This window comes from Sorex araneus, chromosome 4 (assembly GCF_027595985.1).
Source record: "Sorex araneus isolate mSorAra2 chromosome 4, mSorAra2.pri, whole genome shotgun sequence".
NCBI lineage: Eukaryota > Metazoa > Chordata > Mammalia > Eulipotyphla > Soricidae > Sorex > Sorex araneus.
In genome coordinates this window covers 31,723,582-31,742,165 of record NC_073305.1, presented here as the reverse complement: position 1 = coordinate 31,742,165, position 18,584 = coordinate 31,723,582, and the positions used below count along the sequence as shown (strand labels likewise).

Here is an 18,584-nt window from a genome sequence, read left to right as displayed (position 1 = left end):
AGAAGGCAACCAATCTCAATAAAAAAAAAATATTAGCACACAAGGCTCAACCTGTAACAACATGTTAGTGATCTCTTATACAAGGGCTCCAGGGTGAGATACAACAATCTTCACACACTTTCTTCTAAGGAAATCTTCTTGATCAATTTTAGCAGCTTATTCATAACAAGCAATATGAAATAAATTATTTAGGGCCTGCTACTGGGACAGGCTTGGGTGGTGGTTGGGAAAATTCAAAATAATGATAGTGGGAAGGTATAATGGTGTTTGGATTGGTGTTGGAATACTGAATGTAATTAATTATTAATATAATGAACCACTTTATAAAAATAAAATTATAAAAAAAAGGTCAATTGGGGCTAATGGAATCACCATCATCAGATGCAATTTGTGAGTTGGAATATCATCTCACACTTAAAGATCCTACAAGACTGTTCTAAGATCTTTCTGGTTTGGGGAGGCCGAAGGCCTTCATTCATGCCTCTGTGGAATGCACATCCAATTTTGTCTCTGCCCTGCCACTTGAGTGTGACCCTGATACTCGCATCATGTTGTCTTTATCTTTAGGATTTTGCTTCTCTCAGCAGCAAGTCAAGAACTGTTTCTCAATTCTGGTGTATGGTTTTTGTGGCTGAAATCTCCAGGCTTTCTCAGGGTCCGGATGGGCTACCTCCCCCAGCCGCCCTGTACTTCCGAAAGCTATTCCAGCCTTACTGTCCTGAAAAAAATACCGAATGCCCTGAACAAACATGATGACATCTTAGTACTTGTATTGCAAACCATAGTGCACAAAAGGAAAAGAAGAGAGAAAGAAGGGTGCCTCCATAGTGGGTAGCTGGGGGTGGGCGGTGGGTTGTTGGGGATGGTGGGAGGGAAACAGGGGACATTGGTGGTGGGAAAAGTACACTGGTGGAGGGATGGGTGTTGGATCATTGTATGACTGAAACACAATCATGAACAGCTTTGTAATGGTCTATCTCACGGATATTCAATTAAAAAAAAAAAGAAAACAAAAGAACTGTTTCCCTGAATAAGTGACTTAGCAAACACCTCTACTCTGAAGAGGACTGAAATGCAGTCGCCATAGAGAAGGAGGGAGGGTGGCCACCTGACACTTCAATCCTGAGAAAGAGCAAACAGACACACCTTCTATGAGTCTGGTGGTGAACAGAAGGTGTGTCTACAATCTAGGTTGGAGGCTGAAGTTTTAGGACTGACTAGTGTGGAAGTCTTTTATTGGTTGCATTCGATTCCTGTAGCTGCTGAAATGAACCGCCATAAATTTGGTGGCTTAGAGCAATAGAAACATCTTTGTGTGTGGCTGTGCTCAGGGTTTACTCCTGGCTCTGTGCTTGGGGATCACTCCTGGAGGATTTGGGAGACCATTTGGAGTGCTGGGGATTGAATTTGGGTGGATCACATGCAAGGCAAGGGTCCTACCCACTGTACTATTGCCTTGTAAGGGTCTATCTCACAGTGGTTCAATAAAAAAAAAAATCTTTAAAAAAATCAAGCACAGAGAGGGGACTTTGCTCCCTGGAGCCTCGAGGAAGACTCCATCTCCTTGCTCGCTCCAGCTTCTGTGGGTGCCCTGGCCTTCCTGGGCTGCCAAATCTGCTCCATCTTCTTGATACCCTCCCCTTCTAAGCGTGTCATTATCCAGAGGATCATTTCAGGGTTAAGGACATCTGGGAATGCAGGACAGTCAATAAATATTTAGAGGTGGGGGGCACTATGCAATCTACTCCATCCAGGAAGCAACTTTTCATCCTTAAATTGTGTTAGGACATCTACACGTTGAAGGAGCAATCTCTCGGTGCAGGACTGCTGGCCCCATGAATGGAGAGAGGAACCGGCAGGGAAGGACAGGGGCCCATCGGGCCCGGAGGGGTGGGGGTGACAGGGAACATGTTGCGTTCCTTTCCTCTGCCCAAAGGCGCAGAGAGGATACTATCTGTCATGGGGACACTGGAGGGATCTTTGCAAAACTGCGCTCACATCAGCAAAGCAACAACCCGTGGTGCCTTTAACCTTTTCCAAGTGAAACTCGTTACTTGGAAGGAGTGTTCAACGGGGCTGCCATCTCTGAAGGCAAAGCGGTTCTTCGGGAAACCTTTTCTATTAATTGTCCCCAGGAGTTACAACAGACATAGTCAGGTCTATGAAAAAAAAATTTTTTTTTTTGAAGTAACAGATTTTATTCAGAGGTTTCTGAGGGAGGGAGGAAGGGATAAGTGGGAGAGAGAAATAGTAAGAGTAACGCGCTCAAGGGAGAACTCGAGCTTCTCCAAGGGTGGAGGAAGCCCCTACACATAACCGAGCTTTAGACACAAAAGTATGAAAGCATAAAAGTACACATTTCAAGGAGGGAGATAAGGGCGACACATGTGCTCGGGCGACACATGTGCTTGGCCACGTGGGCGCAAGCAGCACATGGGCTCAGGCAGCATATGCGCCAATTTTTTTTTTTTAATCTATTTGTTTATTTGCAGTACCAGGACTGGGCCAAGTTCTCCAGCATGCACTTGACTGTTGACCTGCTATATCCCCAGCCTGAACATTCCTTGGTTCCACCTCTGAGTGCACTGACTCAGAGCCTTGGTAGCACCACCGAAAGCTCATAACACTTCAAAAGGCCACAAGTAGGTACTCCAGGTGGTCTGTTCCTTGGGGCTCCCTCCTCCAGCTCAGAATTCATCCCCAGCTACCACAGGGGTGGGAATGGGGGGGAGAGGAGGGTGTTCTGCTGCTAACTCCTCCCACTTGTAACTTCCTGCTAATGGTTCCCCGGCATAGCTGGAATTTCATGGCCAGGAGGGCTTTGGGAGTTTGTTTCTTCTAATTACTAAACAGAAGCTGCTCAACGCCACTGCCTCAAAACCCCCTAAAGACTCTGTATAGGCCACTTCCTGCTCAAAGCCCTCTGCAGGCTCAGGCAAGGGCGAGGCTCTCGAAACCCATCTTAATCTAGAACCTTCTCCTGCCTGCACCTGCTTTCCTTAGGCGAGAATCCCCATCACCGGGGCAGTAAGTGGCAACACTCTCCAAAGGGGCTAAGGAATTCTAAGAAATATGCTGGTCACACGGGTCTCCATATCCCCTAGACTTCCCAGGATCTTAACCCCTGGCGGGCTAGTTGGAACACAAGAACTCTGGGACTCTCCATGGAACACCATGCAGGGTCTCTCTCAGGAGCAGTGGAAGTAGAAAATCCCCCAGACTCTGGAAGCAGACAGTAAGGTGACATTTCAGAGTCTGATTGATAAAACAATGATAAATTTCCAAGGACAGATGATATTTGGCTCAAGGATTCTTTTAGGAGCTTCTTTAAAGAAGTCTTATTAATATTTAGAAAGTTCTCCTTAAAAAGTCCTGATAAAGTCTCATATGCACAAAACTATGATCTCCTGTGAGATAACAAGATGGCTAAAAGCTTGAGAGAGAGAAAGAGAGAGAGAGAGAGAGAAGAAAAGTATCTGCTATAGAGGCAGGCAGCAGGCTTCGGGGAGGGTGCGGGAGGGACCCTGGGGACACTGGTGGTGGGAAATGTCCACTGGTAATGGGACCAGTACATGAACAACTTTGCAACTGAGTATCTCACAGTGATTGAATTTAAAAAAAAGGGGGGGGTGGGAGAACATCTTGATCTGTATAGAACATGTGCTGGGTTCGATCCCTGGTACCTTGAAGGAAAAAAGGACCGTTTCAGTTACGACAAGCACGGTTTCAGCAGAGCTCCGCCCCTCGGGGCTCTCTCCTGGCCCTTTCCTGTGCATTTCTCTAAGCCTGCCAGCAGCCCAGCTGTGCTCAACAGGTACCCAGTCCGCTCTGCACACACTCCAGCTGTGCCACGGTGGCATTTCTCCACTTGGGTTGGCTTCCTGACTGGCCAAAGGAGCGCCTGTTCCGGCACATCCTTCTCGTGGCCACAGTCAATCCCCCACAAAGCAGAACCCTGAGTAAGCCACGCTGCAGCCAAACAACGGACTCGGGCAGGTAGCACATCACTTTCAATTACATTCCATGACAGGAGACACACACACACACACACACACACACACACACACACGCCTTTCCCCCTGAACAGGAAGTCACCTCCTGGGGTCCTCTGATGAGTTCCAGAGCTTAATGGCCTCCTGCCTCCAAACCCCAGCTTTGCCAGTCATGACTGCAACTGTGAGACACCTCTCTGTGCCTCAGTTTCCTCTGTAAACGCGACAATGGTGGTCTCTACCTATCCAGAGAACAGAAATGTGAAAACACCAGACCTGTGGCGATCATGCATGGGACTCAGTGAACGAGGGAGCTTATCTGGGGGTGGAGGGCCGGTTCGCGCTTAGCCCTATGCTCAGAGGCTTCTCCTGAGGTGCTCTAGGGACCTCTAAACCCATTCAACGGGACTAAACCCAGGTTGCAGAGGGCAGGGGAAGGACCTTAACCCCGCACACTTTCCTTCTGGCTTATCGTTGTTCTTATTACAGTACTACTTTTATCACTGAGAGAAATAAAGACTTTCTAGCCCCACCGAGATGTGACCCGAGTGGCTGCACGTGTGTGGCCTCTCTGTTGCTGGATGACCATGATCCCAGAGGCCAGCTAAACTACTTTTGGTACCAGCAGCTTCTTGCAGAAATGTCTCTAGACTGTGAACTAAGCCACGGCCCCATGCTGCCCCAGGAGGGGAAAGGTTTTTCTCTCTCGGCTTTATCCTTTGGGGGGGCCGGGGGGGGGAAGACGTGGCAACGCCATCTTATAAGGACCATTAAAGAGAGGTACGAGCTTGCAATGATGCAATTTCTGGCAGAAATTTCCCTGGACTTAGTTACTAAAATACTGAAATACGGAAATCCAAAACCGCACGGCCGCGACCTCATATCTCCTCATTCTCAGCAATGGAAAATAAATTATCAAATGCATCCTTTTCAGCAGGTCTGATTGGGGGGGGGGAGAACTCCAAACAATAATAGTTAAGTTTTTTTGTGGAAATATTGAATGTAATCAAAGTAAAGAGAAAGTAAAGTGAAAATTATCAGCTACACAGGCGAGAGTGGGGTGGGGGTGGTAGGGGAGGTATACTGGAGTTCTTGGTGGTGGAATATGTGCACTGGTGAAGTGGTGGGTGTTCAATCATTGTATAACTGAGACTTAAGTCTGAATGCCTTGTAACTTTCCACATGGTGATTCAATAATAAAAAAAAAGACTTTCTATATCTAGCATGTGACAGGGACAAATGGAGACGTTACTGGTGCCCGCTCGAGCAAATCGATGAACAACGGAATGACAGTGATACAGTGATACCAAAAGTATTACAGTTGGTGCTGCCTTCTTCAGGGGAAGTCTAAGAGAAAAAAACATCTCAAGGTGACACTATAATGGGCCAGTCACTCGATTTCCGAGGTTCCTGGACTCTCTCTTCTCCACCTTCCATTCCCTAAGGGCGATGACCTGGGGCCTCTCCTATCAGCAGTTCTTTCTGGGGTAACTGGTGGGAGCCACTGAGAAAATCCTTGTCCTTCCAGTGACCCACCACACAGGTGTGTGGCTGCCCCTCAAAAGTGTAGTGCCATTTGTGGAATATAAAATATCATCATATGAGACTGACACCCAAGGACAGTAGAGACAGGGTCAGGAGGATTGCTCCATGGTTGGAAGCCTGCCTCATGTGCTGGGGGAGAAGGCAGCTGGGATAGAGACAGGAATCACTAAGTCAATGATGGCTGGAGGCATTGCTCGGAATGGGAGATGTATGCTGAAAGTAATAAAGGACCAAACAGGATGGCCTCTCAGTATCTGTATTATTGCAAACCTTAATGCCCCATAGTAGAGAGAGTAAGAGGAAAACTGTCTGCCATAGAGGCAGGGGTAGGGGTGGGATGGGGGGGAGTGACGGATACTGGGGACATTGGTGGTGGAAAATGAACACTGGTGGAGGGATGGGTGTTCGATCATTGTATGACTGAAACTCAAACATGAAAGCTTTGTAACTGTATCTCTCAGTGATTCAATTAAAAAAAAAAAAGTGCAGTGCCCGCCGCTGCCTGGGTGGAGACAGAGGGGTTCCTGCCCAGCTGGGTTCATCTTGGGCATCGGCAGGAGGGGCGGGGCATGGGGCTGGCAGGGCACAGCAGCTGCGGGCGAGTTTGGCCACAGGTGCCAGGAGCTGCTCGGGTCACAGTTGGCCTGCCCTGGGACAGCCTTGGGATGGAGGAGCTCCCAGGCTGGTGCACGATGAGCTTGTGGTAGCATCAGCGGGCAGCGGCGTCAGCCGCAGAGGACCCCGACAGCCCACACCCAGCCGCGCTGGAAGCCTGGGGAAGCCATGAAGTGAGGGCAGCTCCTGCAGCAGGAATTCTGGGCATGCACGGGGAACCCCAGCAGAGTTCCGGGAGATCATGTTGAGGCTCTAGGACGCGCGTCCCACCCCCAGGCTCAGGAGAGCCCGTAACCCCCCAGGCCTTTTCGGGGGAGGAGGAGGAGGCAGAGGCTCCCAAAGGGGAGGCAGGCGGTATCTGGGGGGTCTGGGAGGCTAAGACATTCTCTCTGCTGTTGCCCCTTCATGGTGCTGTTGCCGTGACTCGGGGGTGCCTGGCTCCCCCTTGAGTTGTGTGGGAGGAATTGCACTTAGCTCGGCCAGCCCAGCTAAGGGGGTTTCCCCCAGGCACTTGCCATGGGCACACCGCGCTTATCCAGGTGTGGCAGGGTGAGAAATCCCTGCAGTGTAGGGGGGATCATGGTCACAGAGGGCAGAGCGATGGGGGGACTGGGGAAGGACCACCGGCACTCTGGGAATCAGGCCTGCAAGGCTGGCTTTAGCTTTCGGATTCTGAGCTGTCTCCCTGGCTGAAGGGGAGGTTTTTATCTTCGTGTTTCCCCTCAGTGATGTTTATCGAGCCCAGACGTCATATAAGGCATGTGATTTGCTGCTGAGACACATTTTTTTGGCAGGGTGGTTACGGGGGGAGCGCGGGAGGGGGCGGGGGAGGAGGCAGGTGTGAGGTTGGGGCCACACCCAGTAGGACTGAGGCGGTTATTCCTGACTTTGTGCTCAGGAGACCATGTGTGGTACTGGGGATAAAAACCCAGGTCAGCTGAATACAAAGCAAATGCCCTACCTGCTATACTCTCTCTGGCCCGGGGGAAATTCTAAGACCCGGGTTCGATCCCTGGCATACCATAGGGTCCCCTGAACTCTGCCAGGAGTGATTCCTAAGTGTAGAGCCAGGAGTAAGCCCTGAGCATCAGCAGGTATGGCCCCAAAACAAAACAAAGCAAACAACAACAACAAAGAAGAATTCTACACGCTGAGGCCTGGCCAAACGGTAAGTGTCATTCTTCAATGCACACAGACACCGTAACCACCGCAACGCTTAAAGCACAAGCACAACTGAAAGTATTCAGGAAGTTTCTAGTCCCTCGCAGCCACTTTCAGACACCAAAGATCCTATCAAAACTTAAAACATTTCTGAAATTTCTGAATGATAAAAGGGTACCCCCCATTCTGTCTAGAAATTAAGAGTGTAGCTAATTCCCTAATGCCACCATGCTTAGGAGGCATGCTGCCTCTCTCTGGGCAAAAGGTCACATCTACTCCCAGGTGGCATTTACAGAGCTGTCAGCAGGGAATTTCCTCAGAACTTTGCTAGAACAGGCAGAGGGGGAGGCATCATGGCCTGCAAGGGGGAGGCGACTGGTCCCATCCATGACTCGTTACAACAAAATGTTGGGTAAAACCAAACTGCAGAACCCTGCAGGGTAGGGCAGAGTGAGGGGAATAAACAAGATAGTAGAGAGACAGTACAGGGGGTAAGGCACTTGCCTTGTACGAGGCCAACGCAGGATTTATTCCTGCCACCCTCAAGCCCCACCAGGAGTAATTCCTGAGGGCACAGCCAGGAGTAAGCCCTGAGCACAGTCAGTGTGACACTAATGCAACCAGCCAATCAAACAAACAGAAACCCCCAGACTGTGGGGCAGGAGAGATACCATGGGGCGGAGGTGCCTGCCTTGCAGGGGGTAGGCCTGGGTCTGATTTCTGGCACTACACAGTCCTTCGAGCAACAGCCCCCACTGGGTGCAAACTTCAAGGCCCCTGAGAACTGCCAGGGTTGCCCCGTGTCCCCTGGTATCACAGAACCTGAGCAGCACCGGGGGATCAAGCCCAGTCAGCCACATGCAAAGCAAGTGCCTTACCCGCTGTATTATCTCATCAACTCGTTGGACTCTTGCACTGAACTGCCAGCCTGATTGGACAAAAATTGCCAGGGGAAGCCCCTGAACCGTCCCCCCAAATTCAAGTTGGCCTGTAAGGAGCATATGGCTCCAGGTCGAGAGACCCTGACCTCTGTGGTGGCTCAACACTGACACAACACTTCCCTGATTTTCTTGAGTAAGGCTCATACTCCCCCCGGGATCCGTCAGGCCAAGCATATTTCTGTAGTTATAATCCACAATCCTCCTTTCCGCCCGCCCCACTTCCTCCACAGATTCCGACGAGCTGATATCGGTGTTCTTCCTTCTGATGATGCAGTTCCCTCATCCTCCAAATACCTCTTCCTCCGAGAAGCTTTGGCCTACTACCCACACAGGTCAGATCTCCTCGTTAATTCCCTGTGCTGATGGATACCTTTCTTTCATAGGTCTTGTCCCAGGTTATGATTTGATGTTAATAACCATTTGGTCAATGTTGATTTTCCGTTACAGCGGAAGATGGACAAGTTGATCTGTCTTATTTACTCTTCTCTCCCGGTGTCCTAACACATGGGAGATGCTCAAATATTTGTTGAATAAGTAAATAAACTTTATGGAAGTTATTTAGGCTTCTGTTTTAGCTGCTTGTGAAACTATGTTCTGATTCTGCTTCCCTCTTAGGATTCTGAAAATAGCACAGCCCCAAGGTTTTGCCCCAGGCAGAAAGGGCAGTGTTAAAAACGTAGCAGATACTCAAATAATGAGTATAATGAGATGAAGCCTCTTTTTAAATGTCAGCAGTGGCAAGGCTAAGAGTCGCCCAAATCCTGCGCATGCCTGGCTTTATGTTTTCCCTTCCCCCCGTCTCCAGTGTACTACCCAGGCAGTCAAGATGTGAATGGGGACATGACCAACCTAAGAAACTCCTATTTATCTTGGGGCTGGAGTGATAGTACAGCAGGTAGGGCGTTTGCTGTGTACAGGGCCAACCTGGTTTGGATCCCCAGCCCCCCAGATGGTCTCCTGACCACTGCCAGGAATAAACCGAGTGAAGAGTCAGAAGCAAGCCCGGAGCACAGCCAGACATGCACCTCCCCCTCAAAAAAATGGGAAGAAAGAAAGAAAGAAAGGAAGAAAGAAAAGAAGGAAGAAAGGAAGGAAGGAAGGAAGGAAGGAAGGAAGGAAGGAAGGAAGGAAGGAAGGAAGGAAGGAAGGAAGGAAGGAAGGAAGGAAGGAAGGAAGAAAAGAAACTCATAATCATCTTTTTATTTGGTTTTTGGACCATACCCAGTGGTGCTCAACTCAGGTGAGCTCAGAGCGTGCTCTGTGCTCAGGGAGGGTTGTGGGGACCATATGGGGTGCTGAGAATCGAACCCAGATCAGCCTAATGTATAGTAAGCTTCTTACCTGCTGTACTCTCTAGCCCATACTCTTCTCTTAAGGAGGTGGGTGACTTGCCTTGCATGCAGTTGTGATGACCATAACCCTGTTTTTTTGTTTTGTTTTGTTTTAAATCCCTGATACCGCACATAGTTCCCTGAGAGCCACCAGGGGTCACTCCTGACCACAGAGCCAGGAATAGCCCCTGAGCACCATTGGGTGTGGCTCCAAAACAAAATTCAACAAAGATTCAATGGTTGTTCTGGTCCCTCCAACCTTCCTCCCAGTGAGATAGAAATCTCAAAGCCCAGAGGCTGACTTTGGGGGGGTGTGGGGGAGGAAGTAGGGGCAAAGGGAAGGAGGGTTTAGTCCCAGCCCAGTCTTTCTGCAGAAAGACCATGGTAGGGGCGGGAGCAATAGCACAGAGGGTAGGGCACTTGCCTTGTACACAACTGACTCAAGGTCGATCCCTGGCACCCCATATGGTTTCCGGAGTCCTGCCAGGAGTGATCACTGAGAGCAGAGCCAGGAGTGAGCTCTTAGCACTTGCTCCCAAGCAAAAGAAAAACCAAGATAACGTGGCTCTCCCAAGAAGCAACCTCTGCTAGAGGATGTTGGCAATGCCACACCCCAAGGTCTCCGGCTCTTCTCACCCCAGGGCAGCCCAGAGACCTGGTTTTGGGGCGAAGACTCTAAGACCAGGACAGCCATGGCCCTTCCTCATGAGTAGAAATGGGGGATGCTGGTGAAAGACCTGTGGCCGGCACCCTGGGCCTTCACGCAGGGCATCTCCACCCACCCCAACTTTCCCTCGATCAATTTCTTCAACAGCTATATTGAGGTACAATCTACATGCTGAAAGTGTACGATGCATAGCTGCACAGTCAGGGAGCATCAGTAAATGACTGAATCACACATGATTTTAATTAACGCCATTTATTAAAAAAAAATATTCTCCCACCCCGTCCCCCCAAGGAACCCCGTCTATGCATTAGCAACCTCTCTTCTGCTCTTCAGCTCACAAACCCCCTAGAGCATTTGCCTTTGCCAGATTTGATCTCCAGCAGTATGGTCCCACCCCAAGCCCTGTGAGGAGTGATCAGTGAATGAGGAGTAACCCCCTAAGCATCCTGGGTGTGGCCCAAACGCACCCTCCTCCCCCACAGAGTAATGCTGCTCTGAAGCGTCACATTCTAGCTCTGTGTGGACATATGCTCTCCTGGCAGAGACCTGCAAAGCATCTGAACACCTCCTCCCCTCCCTGGTTGCCTATTGTTAGTGCTGCCATTACCGGGTGTAAAATGGCATCCCAAGTGATATCTAATTCCCAGATCAGTTAACGAGCAGGTCTTCTTGGGGCAGGAAGGCTGGCGCTGGTCACAGCTGTGGGACTTTTGTTGCTCAACTTCCAGCCATTTCCCCTTGGTCAAAAATGTTACTTCATGGGGCTGGAGAGAGTACGGCAGAGAAGACGCTGATCTTGCATGAAGCCAACCCAGGTTCAGTCCCCAGCACCCTAGGGTCCCCTGAGCCTACCAAGAATGACCCCCGAGTGCAGAGATAGGAATAAGCCCTGGACACTTTTGGATATGACCCTGAAAGTAAACCCAACAAAACCCAAAGAAATGAAAAAAAAAAAAAAAACTACTTGATTGCATTCTGAAAAAAACTTTAATGTAACATACATGGCATTCAGTAGTGCTTCCCCAAGTGAGCAATACCACCCTCACCCAAAGGGGACCCCAGCAGGGGGTGGGGGTGGGGAGCAGCAGTCTCATGTATAACTGCAGGTGCTTTCAGTTTGTTTACTTAAAGGAGTTAGATTTTGGGGGGAAAGGGGGTGACAGACACCTTTGGGAACCTCTGATATACAGCATGTCATTCCTAGATGTTACCCAGAACAATAGCAGGGCTCAAAATGCAGAGCTATTAGCAACCAAACACCTCACTCTCTTCAGGCCAAGGACTGCTAGCCTTGTCGTTAGTCTAAAAGGAAGACCCCAGAAACCAGGCCACGGTGGCTTTTAAGGACATTCCATATTCACTTAGAAACTCACTTTCTTCCTACAATTCTCACTTTCTCATTTTCTAGTAGTGGATGAACCGGAAGAGGCGCGAGAGGAGAACTGAAGTCATTTTGGGAAGGAACCCTTTTCTTAGGGATTCCTGAAGGCGGCAAGCTGGCCGGAGTGCAGAGCACGACCACGAGGCCAATATGACCTGAGTAATCCCAGGGCAGAGGGGGCTACATTCCACATGGAATATTGTCAACAGACAATAGTATCGATCCAGAGTCAGAGATCCAAAGAGCCTGAAGGACGCCACCATTGGCAGCCCCTCCCCCACTACTGAAACTCAGCTATGTGCTTCCCGACAATGGCCCGGGAACATCAAATAGCCAAGCGGGCACCGCAGGAAAGTGGGGGAGGAGAAGATGCTAGACAAGAAGCTAGAGAGGGTCCTCAACAGTCTCTGTTATGGTAAGGACCACCCTCTGTGGACAACCTCATTCCCAGGGGCTCTGCTTAGACAGTCTCTAGCCACCAGCAGAAAGAAGGTACACGCGGTCGAAATGAAAGGCACACGGAGAACACAGAGTGAGGGGTATGCCCTGAGCACCACCAGGTGGGCCCCAAAGCCAAAAAAATAACTAAAGAGGCGTAGTGGGGGGAGCTTAAGGGGCAATGCCAGTCTCTCTACATCTTCCTGTGCAAACTCATGAACCCACACGCTGTCTGATTTTAATCTCGCCGCACTGACCTCCCCATTCCACTCTCTTCCAGTGCTCAGGCCACGCCCAGCGGAGCTCAGAGGCTACACGGTAGAGGGCTTAGTCTCTCCCACGGGTGTTGGGGGAGCATGTGGAGCCCCGCTGCAGGCCTGCTGACTGTCTCCCAGTAAACAGCCCTGTTGACGCGTTCTGTTCATTGGTAGGTTTTGGGTTTTGGTTTTTGGACCACACCCAACAGTGCTCAGGGACTAGTCTTGGCTCTGCACTCAGGAATTACTCCTGGGGATGATACAAAATGCTGGGGATCAAACCTGGGTCAGACAAAACACAAGTGCAAGGCAAGCACCCCTACCTACCCTCGGTCCTATGGCTCCCGCCCCAAGAGTTCTTGCCCATGGGCTCCAAAAACACCACCAACACTTTGCTCAAATCGCCACCACTCAGATTCTATTGTTAGCTAAAATCCTCTGCTTCTGAATTTCCTGTTCATCTAGATAGACCCCTTTTGCAGGGGGCCAAGGACGGTGGGTCCTGGTCCCAGGCCTCAGCATCAGTAGTAACAGCCTTAGCGCTGTGTGCAGACCCCTGGGGCTGGTGTGCATACATGCACCCCGCAACAAACAGGCTCCCCCTCTCACCCGCCCCTGCTTCCAGCCAGCCTGCGGAGGGCTGTTCCTCCTCCCTCCTTTGCCTTCTGCAAAACACGCCCTCTACCACTCTTGCCTGCAAACATTTCAGAGTGCTGAGGCCTAACCCAGTATACCCAAACATACCAAACGGAAAAGTTGTTAAAAGTATTTTAAGAAGTAAAGAGAGGGGCGGGGTGAGGGGGGGGAGTAGGAGAAAAGAAGAGCGAGGAACAATAGAACAGGCAGGAGAGCCGGGTAGCAAGGGGCTGGCGCTGCGCGGGGCCATCATCCTCCAGCGCCCGGCCCTCATCCCGCCTGCCCCCACGGTGACCCCCATCCAGTGATTCCAGCTGGCCCCCCAAAATACGGGTTCCTCAAGAACAGGCCTTCCCCACGGACAAGCTGCCATCTGAGGTTGCCGGGACCTGGCCTGTCCCCGGAGGGCCCTGGGTCCCAGGCTGTCCGCCCACCCGTAGGGCTCCCCGGGGCGAGCGCGCCCGGCTGGCTAGTGGGGCGCAGGGAGTCCTGCAGCTGCGCCCCATCCCCCGGCACGGGTTCGAAGCCCACGGGGCGGCGAGAAGAGGAAGGAAGACGAAAAGGAACTTTTCGGCCCGTGGTTTCCGTCCGAGGGCGGCTTTAGGCCCCAGATGGGTTTCTGGAAAAACTGGGGTCCCTGGAGGCGAGACCAGTGTCCGCGATTTGGAGGACGGCTGGGAGGGTGAGGGCTCGGTCCCGATGCGGGGGTGCTGCCGGAGCGGGCGCCCCGCTGGGACCCCCGGGGAGGCAATGACGGGGGTGAGGTGGGGGCGGCGCAGTCCCCCCGCGTCTGTGGGGCACCTCGAGTCCCCGGGATTCCCCGCGCGGGCCCCCCGCCCCGCGCCCCGCGCTTACCATCTGCGCCACCTTCATTAGGGCCGAGTAGGTGCGGGGGTAGACGGAGTCCAGCAGCCCCTCCGAGGAGCTCCCGCCCGGCGGCCCCGCGCCGCTCTCAGGGCCAAAAGCGCCGCCAGTGCTGCACGTGGTGCGAACCAGCCCGGCTCCACGGGACATCGCGCGGCCCCTGCCCGCCGGCCTCCTGCCCTGGCCTGAGGCCCCCGGGGCCAGATAAGGAGGGGCCGGCCGGGGGCGTGGCGGGAGGACGCCGGGGCGGGGGCGGGGCAGAAGGAGGGGCAGGACCCCGGGCAGGCGGCGGGCGCCGGGGTGGGCGGGGAAGGAGCGTGGTAGAGGCGGGGCCGAACCCCGGGCGGGCGGAGAGAGCTGGAACGGGCGTGGCAGGGGCGTGGCAAGGGCGCGACCAGACCCGAATAGACGCGCAGCGGGAGCCCAGGAGGGCGTGTCAGGGGCGTGTCAGGGGCGTGGCCGTACCCCGGGAGCGCGGGCGGCGGGAGCTGGGGAAGGAAGGCAGGGGCAGGGCACGGCCTGGCTCGGCCGGCGGACACAGAGGAGGGCAAGGCGCTGGCGCTGGCGTCCACCACTGAATAGGCGGCACTGGGGTTCTGCACCAGTGCGGACCCAGGAGGGAACCAGCACCTAGCGGAAGGGTAGCGGCCGCCCTGCTCTGGGTGGCTCTGGGAGAGAGAGGGGTTAGGGATCCGGACTGCCTGGAGGAGGAAACCCGACGCCTGGGGCCGGGGCCTCCCTCTGCAGCGGGGTCTGAACCTCCTGGGACTTTCTGTGGGTGCGGCTGCGGATGTGAGCCGAGAGAGAAGTTCTGTTAACTTCCACTCTCTCAAATGCCCCCACTTTCCGTGGCGCGCTCCGTTACTGCGTCTGCATGTTGCACACCTTGCAATCACTTCCCCATCCACAACCTCAAGTGGCCAGTAGCACCCCCCGCCCCACTACCCGACCCCGCACTTCCCTCCTGCTACCCCACCCGCCAGTCTCGGGCAACCACACTATTCTGCTGTCGCTATAGATTCGTTCTGACTGTTCTTGGAAGTTCTTGCTGTGCTTGATATTCTTGAAATACGACGGAATCTTCTCATTCGTGTCTGGCTTTGTTCACTTAACATAGGCGGGGTGAGGGTGGGAGACGGCTCCCAGACAGGTGATCTGGTGGAACCACTGCCTTGGTAATTAATCATAGCTCATCAATTGCCAGTGGCACGGATCATGTGCTGGGGTTCCAGGCTTCTTGCGTGCAAGCGAGACCTGTCCTCCAGCCCTCTGAACTATCTCCCAGGGGTTGACAACACCCATTTAAAAGTTACTCCTCGTAGATCCATTATGACAATTTTAGTTGGAAATTGTCCACTCTAGGGGCTGGAGTGATAGCACAGCGGGTAGGGTGTTTGCCTTGCACGCGGCCAACCCGGGTTCAAATCCCAGCATCCCATATGGTCCCCTGAGCACTGTCAGGAGTAATTCCTGAGTGCAGAGCCAGGAGTAACCCCTGTGCATTGCCGGGTGTGACCCAAAAAGAAAAAAAAAAAAAGAAATTGTCCACTCTGGACAAGAACTAAGAGTTGAAAGCAGGTAAAGGGATATACATGATAGCCTTTCAGCATCTGTATCACAAATCATAATGCCCAAAATGAGAGATGAGAGAGAGGAGAGAGGAGAGAGAGAAAGAGAGAGAGAGAGAGAGGAGAGAGAGAAAGAGAGAGAGAGAGGAGAGAGGAGAGAGAGAGAGAGAGAGAGAGAGAGAGAGAGAGAGAGAGAGAGGGAGAGAGGGGAAGGGAGACAGAGGGAGGGAGGGAGGGAGGGAGGGAGAGAAGAGCAGTGTCTGCCATAGAAGCAGGCTGGGGTGGGGGGTGGGATGGTTTGAGGGGTGGGAGGGAAACTGGGGACACTGGTGCTGGGAAATTACACTGGTGGTGGGGTGGGTGTTGGAACATGGCATGACTGAAATGAAATCATGAACAATTTTGTAATGCTCTCATGGTGATTCAATTAAAAAAATAAAGGTGTTTAAAAAAGAGAGGGAAAAAAATTACTCCTCTTGTGGACAGAAAGAACAATCAGTAGGGCTCTTGCTTTGCACATGGCCCACCTGGGTTCCATCCAGATGGGCACCCCATATGGTCCTCTGAGCACCGCCAGGAGCCCTAAGTGCAGAGCCAGTAGTGAGCCTTGTGTGTAGCTGGTGTGCTCCAAAGACAACCTCCCCCCAAAAAAAATTCCCTTTCTCTAGTGTAAATCAGGAGTTTCAGTCTTTTTTTTTCAATGGCTGAATATCCCCCTTTGCAAAAGTTTTGTCATGGGTTGAGGACCCCTACCTGGGTTTCCGGTTCAGTTATTATCCGGATGAATAATGCTCTCATGGATATCATGGCTCCCACAGACATTTGGTGGACAGAAGCTGTCAGATGCCCCTGAAGGTGTGTGTGGGGGGGGTTACCATGGTGAGCACTAGAAGCTGTGGAGGTTACCCAGTGACATCGTGGGTTGCAGCCCTTCCAGGTTCTTTTTCCAGTGAAGACAGGCCCGAACAGGGCCACCAAAATGACACTGTTATCAGGATCCCCTTGCACAGAGTGCCCCTGTGACAGTGCTTGTGACTTCACTTGTGGATAAGGGCCCAAAGTTGACCTTGGGATGTCAGCTGCCTGACTCCTTGTCTGGAGATCTTTATCTCACTGGCCGTGTCCTGACAGTTCTCGAGGTGCGTGCACTCCTGTGGTCTCTGCCTTGACAAGTCTCCCTGATGGTTATGAGCCATAGTCAAGTTTGAGGATGGGATGAACTCTTCATTTATCCACCTGCGGGGGTACAGACTCGAGGGTTCTGAACAAGGGTCACTATTTGATCACTGCTGACATACATACGATCATGGCCATATTTCTGGTTAGAGATAATGGAAAAACCACTGATGAGTGTTCACTCTGTATTAACCACAGTGCACAAGTGACTTTGGGTTGCAAGTGACAGAAATTAAACACAAGCAACGTAGAATTTATTGGCTTGTGATTGTGGTAGGAAGAGATGAAACCTACTTCAGGCATGGCTGGATCCAGGTGTTCAGGTCAGGCAGAGTTCAGGATTACTGTCTCTTGGGCTTCACTCTCTACTGGTTAGGTCTACTATCCGCCAGCTCCTCTCACTTGCACGCCAGCTCCTGGTGTCACAGGCTTATTGCTCTGCCTTTCTCTTTACTTTCTAAGGACACTTCTTCAGAGGTTCTGACATAGTATCAGTTAGCCTGAGACGCTTTAACAAAATACTAGAAGTGAGTTATATAACCCAACTTATTTACTTCCTCACAATTCTGAAGGTAGATGTCCAAAATTTAGATGCCTCAAGGTTGGTTTCTGGTCATGCCTCTTTTCCTGATTTTCAGACCTCCTCCTGGATCTTTCCTCTGTGCTTGGCGAGGGAGGGGGAGGGGTTATGCTTTCAGTATGTAAGTGTGAATGGGGGGGGGGCGAGAGGGGGGTGAGTGTGGGTGTGGGTCCCGGTAGGGGTGATTCCCATTGGTCCAATTACCTACCAGTCTCTACATTCCAAGCAATCACTATATCTAGAGAGGTGGGACATTTCCAGTGGTTAGTTGAAGTTCTACCTACCATGGAGTCTGATAGAATCACAATAACTGAGTAGAAGAGGGAGGGCTGTTTCCCCAAAGGAAAGTCAGGGTGCGTGTCTCTGAAGGGAGAATAAATATCCAGGGCAGAGACATGTTCAAGCAGAAGCCTGTGGGCTTCTCCTGGTGATGCTCCACTCTCCACCTGGCTGAGCATGCCTGACCCCTTCAGTGCTTGCTGCTTGGGTCTAGTAGTGATGGGGACCACCAGGGTCACCCCAGTGCTCAGAGACTATTCAGAGCCAGGCATTGAACCCACAGCACTACACTTGAGCTATCTGGCCAGCCACAGAAGGTGACTATTCAGCACCTTTGTTATCGACTGTCTGTTCCCTGGTTTGTCTGTGGAGCGCACAACCTACAGTGTGATGGGACGTAGAGATGAGGGACTATCTGCCCCCTTCCTCATATCCAGCACATCTCTGGAACAGTCACCAGCATGTCACTGGCTCTGATGAGATTGGCAAGGAAAGATGGTTTGTTGGCTAGTGAGAGCCGATGGTATGGTGTGTGGGGGGGTGGTCAGGCAGTTTTCTCTCATTCTCGGGTTATCTCCATTTGCCATCTCTCCCCAAAAAGGATGGTCGGCTTCCTGCAGGCACAGATCTGCTTTGGGACTGCTTTGGTGGTACAACTGGACAAGTCTCTATCAATAACAAAGCCTTAATGGTCCAAATAAGATAAATGGGGCTGTGAATGCTTTATCTAATGCAAAGATTTATTGATTTTATTTTGTTTTGGGGACACATCAAGGGCTACTCCAGGCTCAGTGCTCAGGGAACCAGACAGTGCAGGGGAACAAACCCAGGCATTCTGCATGCAGACCATGTGTCCAGCCCTAAGAACTATATTGTCACCCCCTAGGGGAAAGTGAGTTTTGTGTTGTTTTTATTTTAAAGAAAAGCAAATTGTCAAATATAAAATTAGAGGTTAAGTGGTATTAAACTGCGTTTTTTTTTTGTAGGTCTAAGAGTTTAATAGGGACCATTTCAAATGGCTCAACCTAATATGCATCATTGAATGCCTGGGTTGTTGGTAAATCACCATTTCCATGTTCCAGAAATCCATCAACTAGCTGTTTCCCTTGGTGTGCAGTTCACTGACCACTGTCATTTATGAAGCACTTTTCTC

At 51.5% G+C, this 18,584-nt stretch overlaps 1 protein-coding gene across 1 annotated transcript in view; it reads right to left on the bottom strand.

Moving 5' to 3' along the window:
• Window positions 1-14,020, bottom strand: part of CMTM7 (CKLF like MARVEL transmembrane domain containing 7) — a 48,582-nt gene extending 34,562 nt beyond the window's left edge. Inside the window, exon 1 of the mRNA XM_055135985.1 lies at window positions 13,820-14,020. Within this exon, the coding sequence (XP_054991960.1) occupies window positions 13,820-13,978 (159 nt within the window). The 5' untranslated portion in view covers window positions 13,979-14,020. The remainder of the gene's footprint in view (window positions 1-13,819) is intronic.
• Window positions 14,021-18,584: the final 4,564 nt, after the last annotated feature.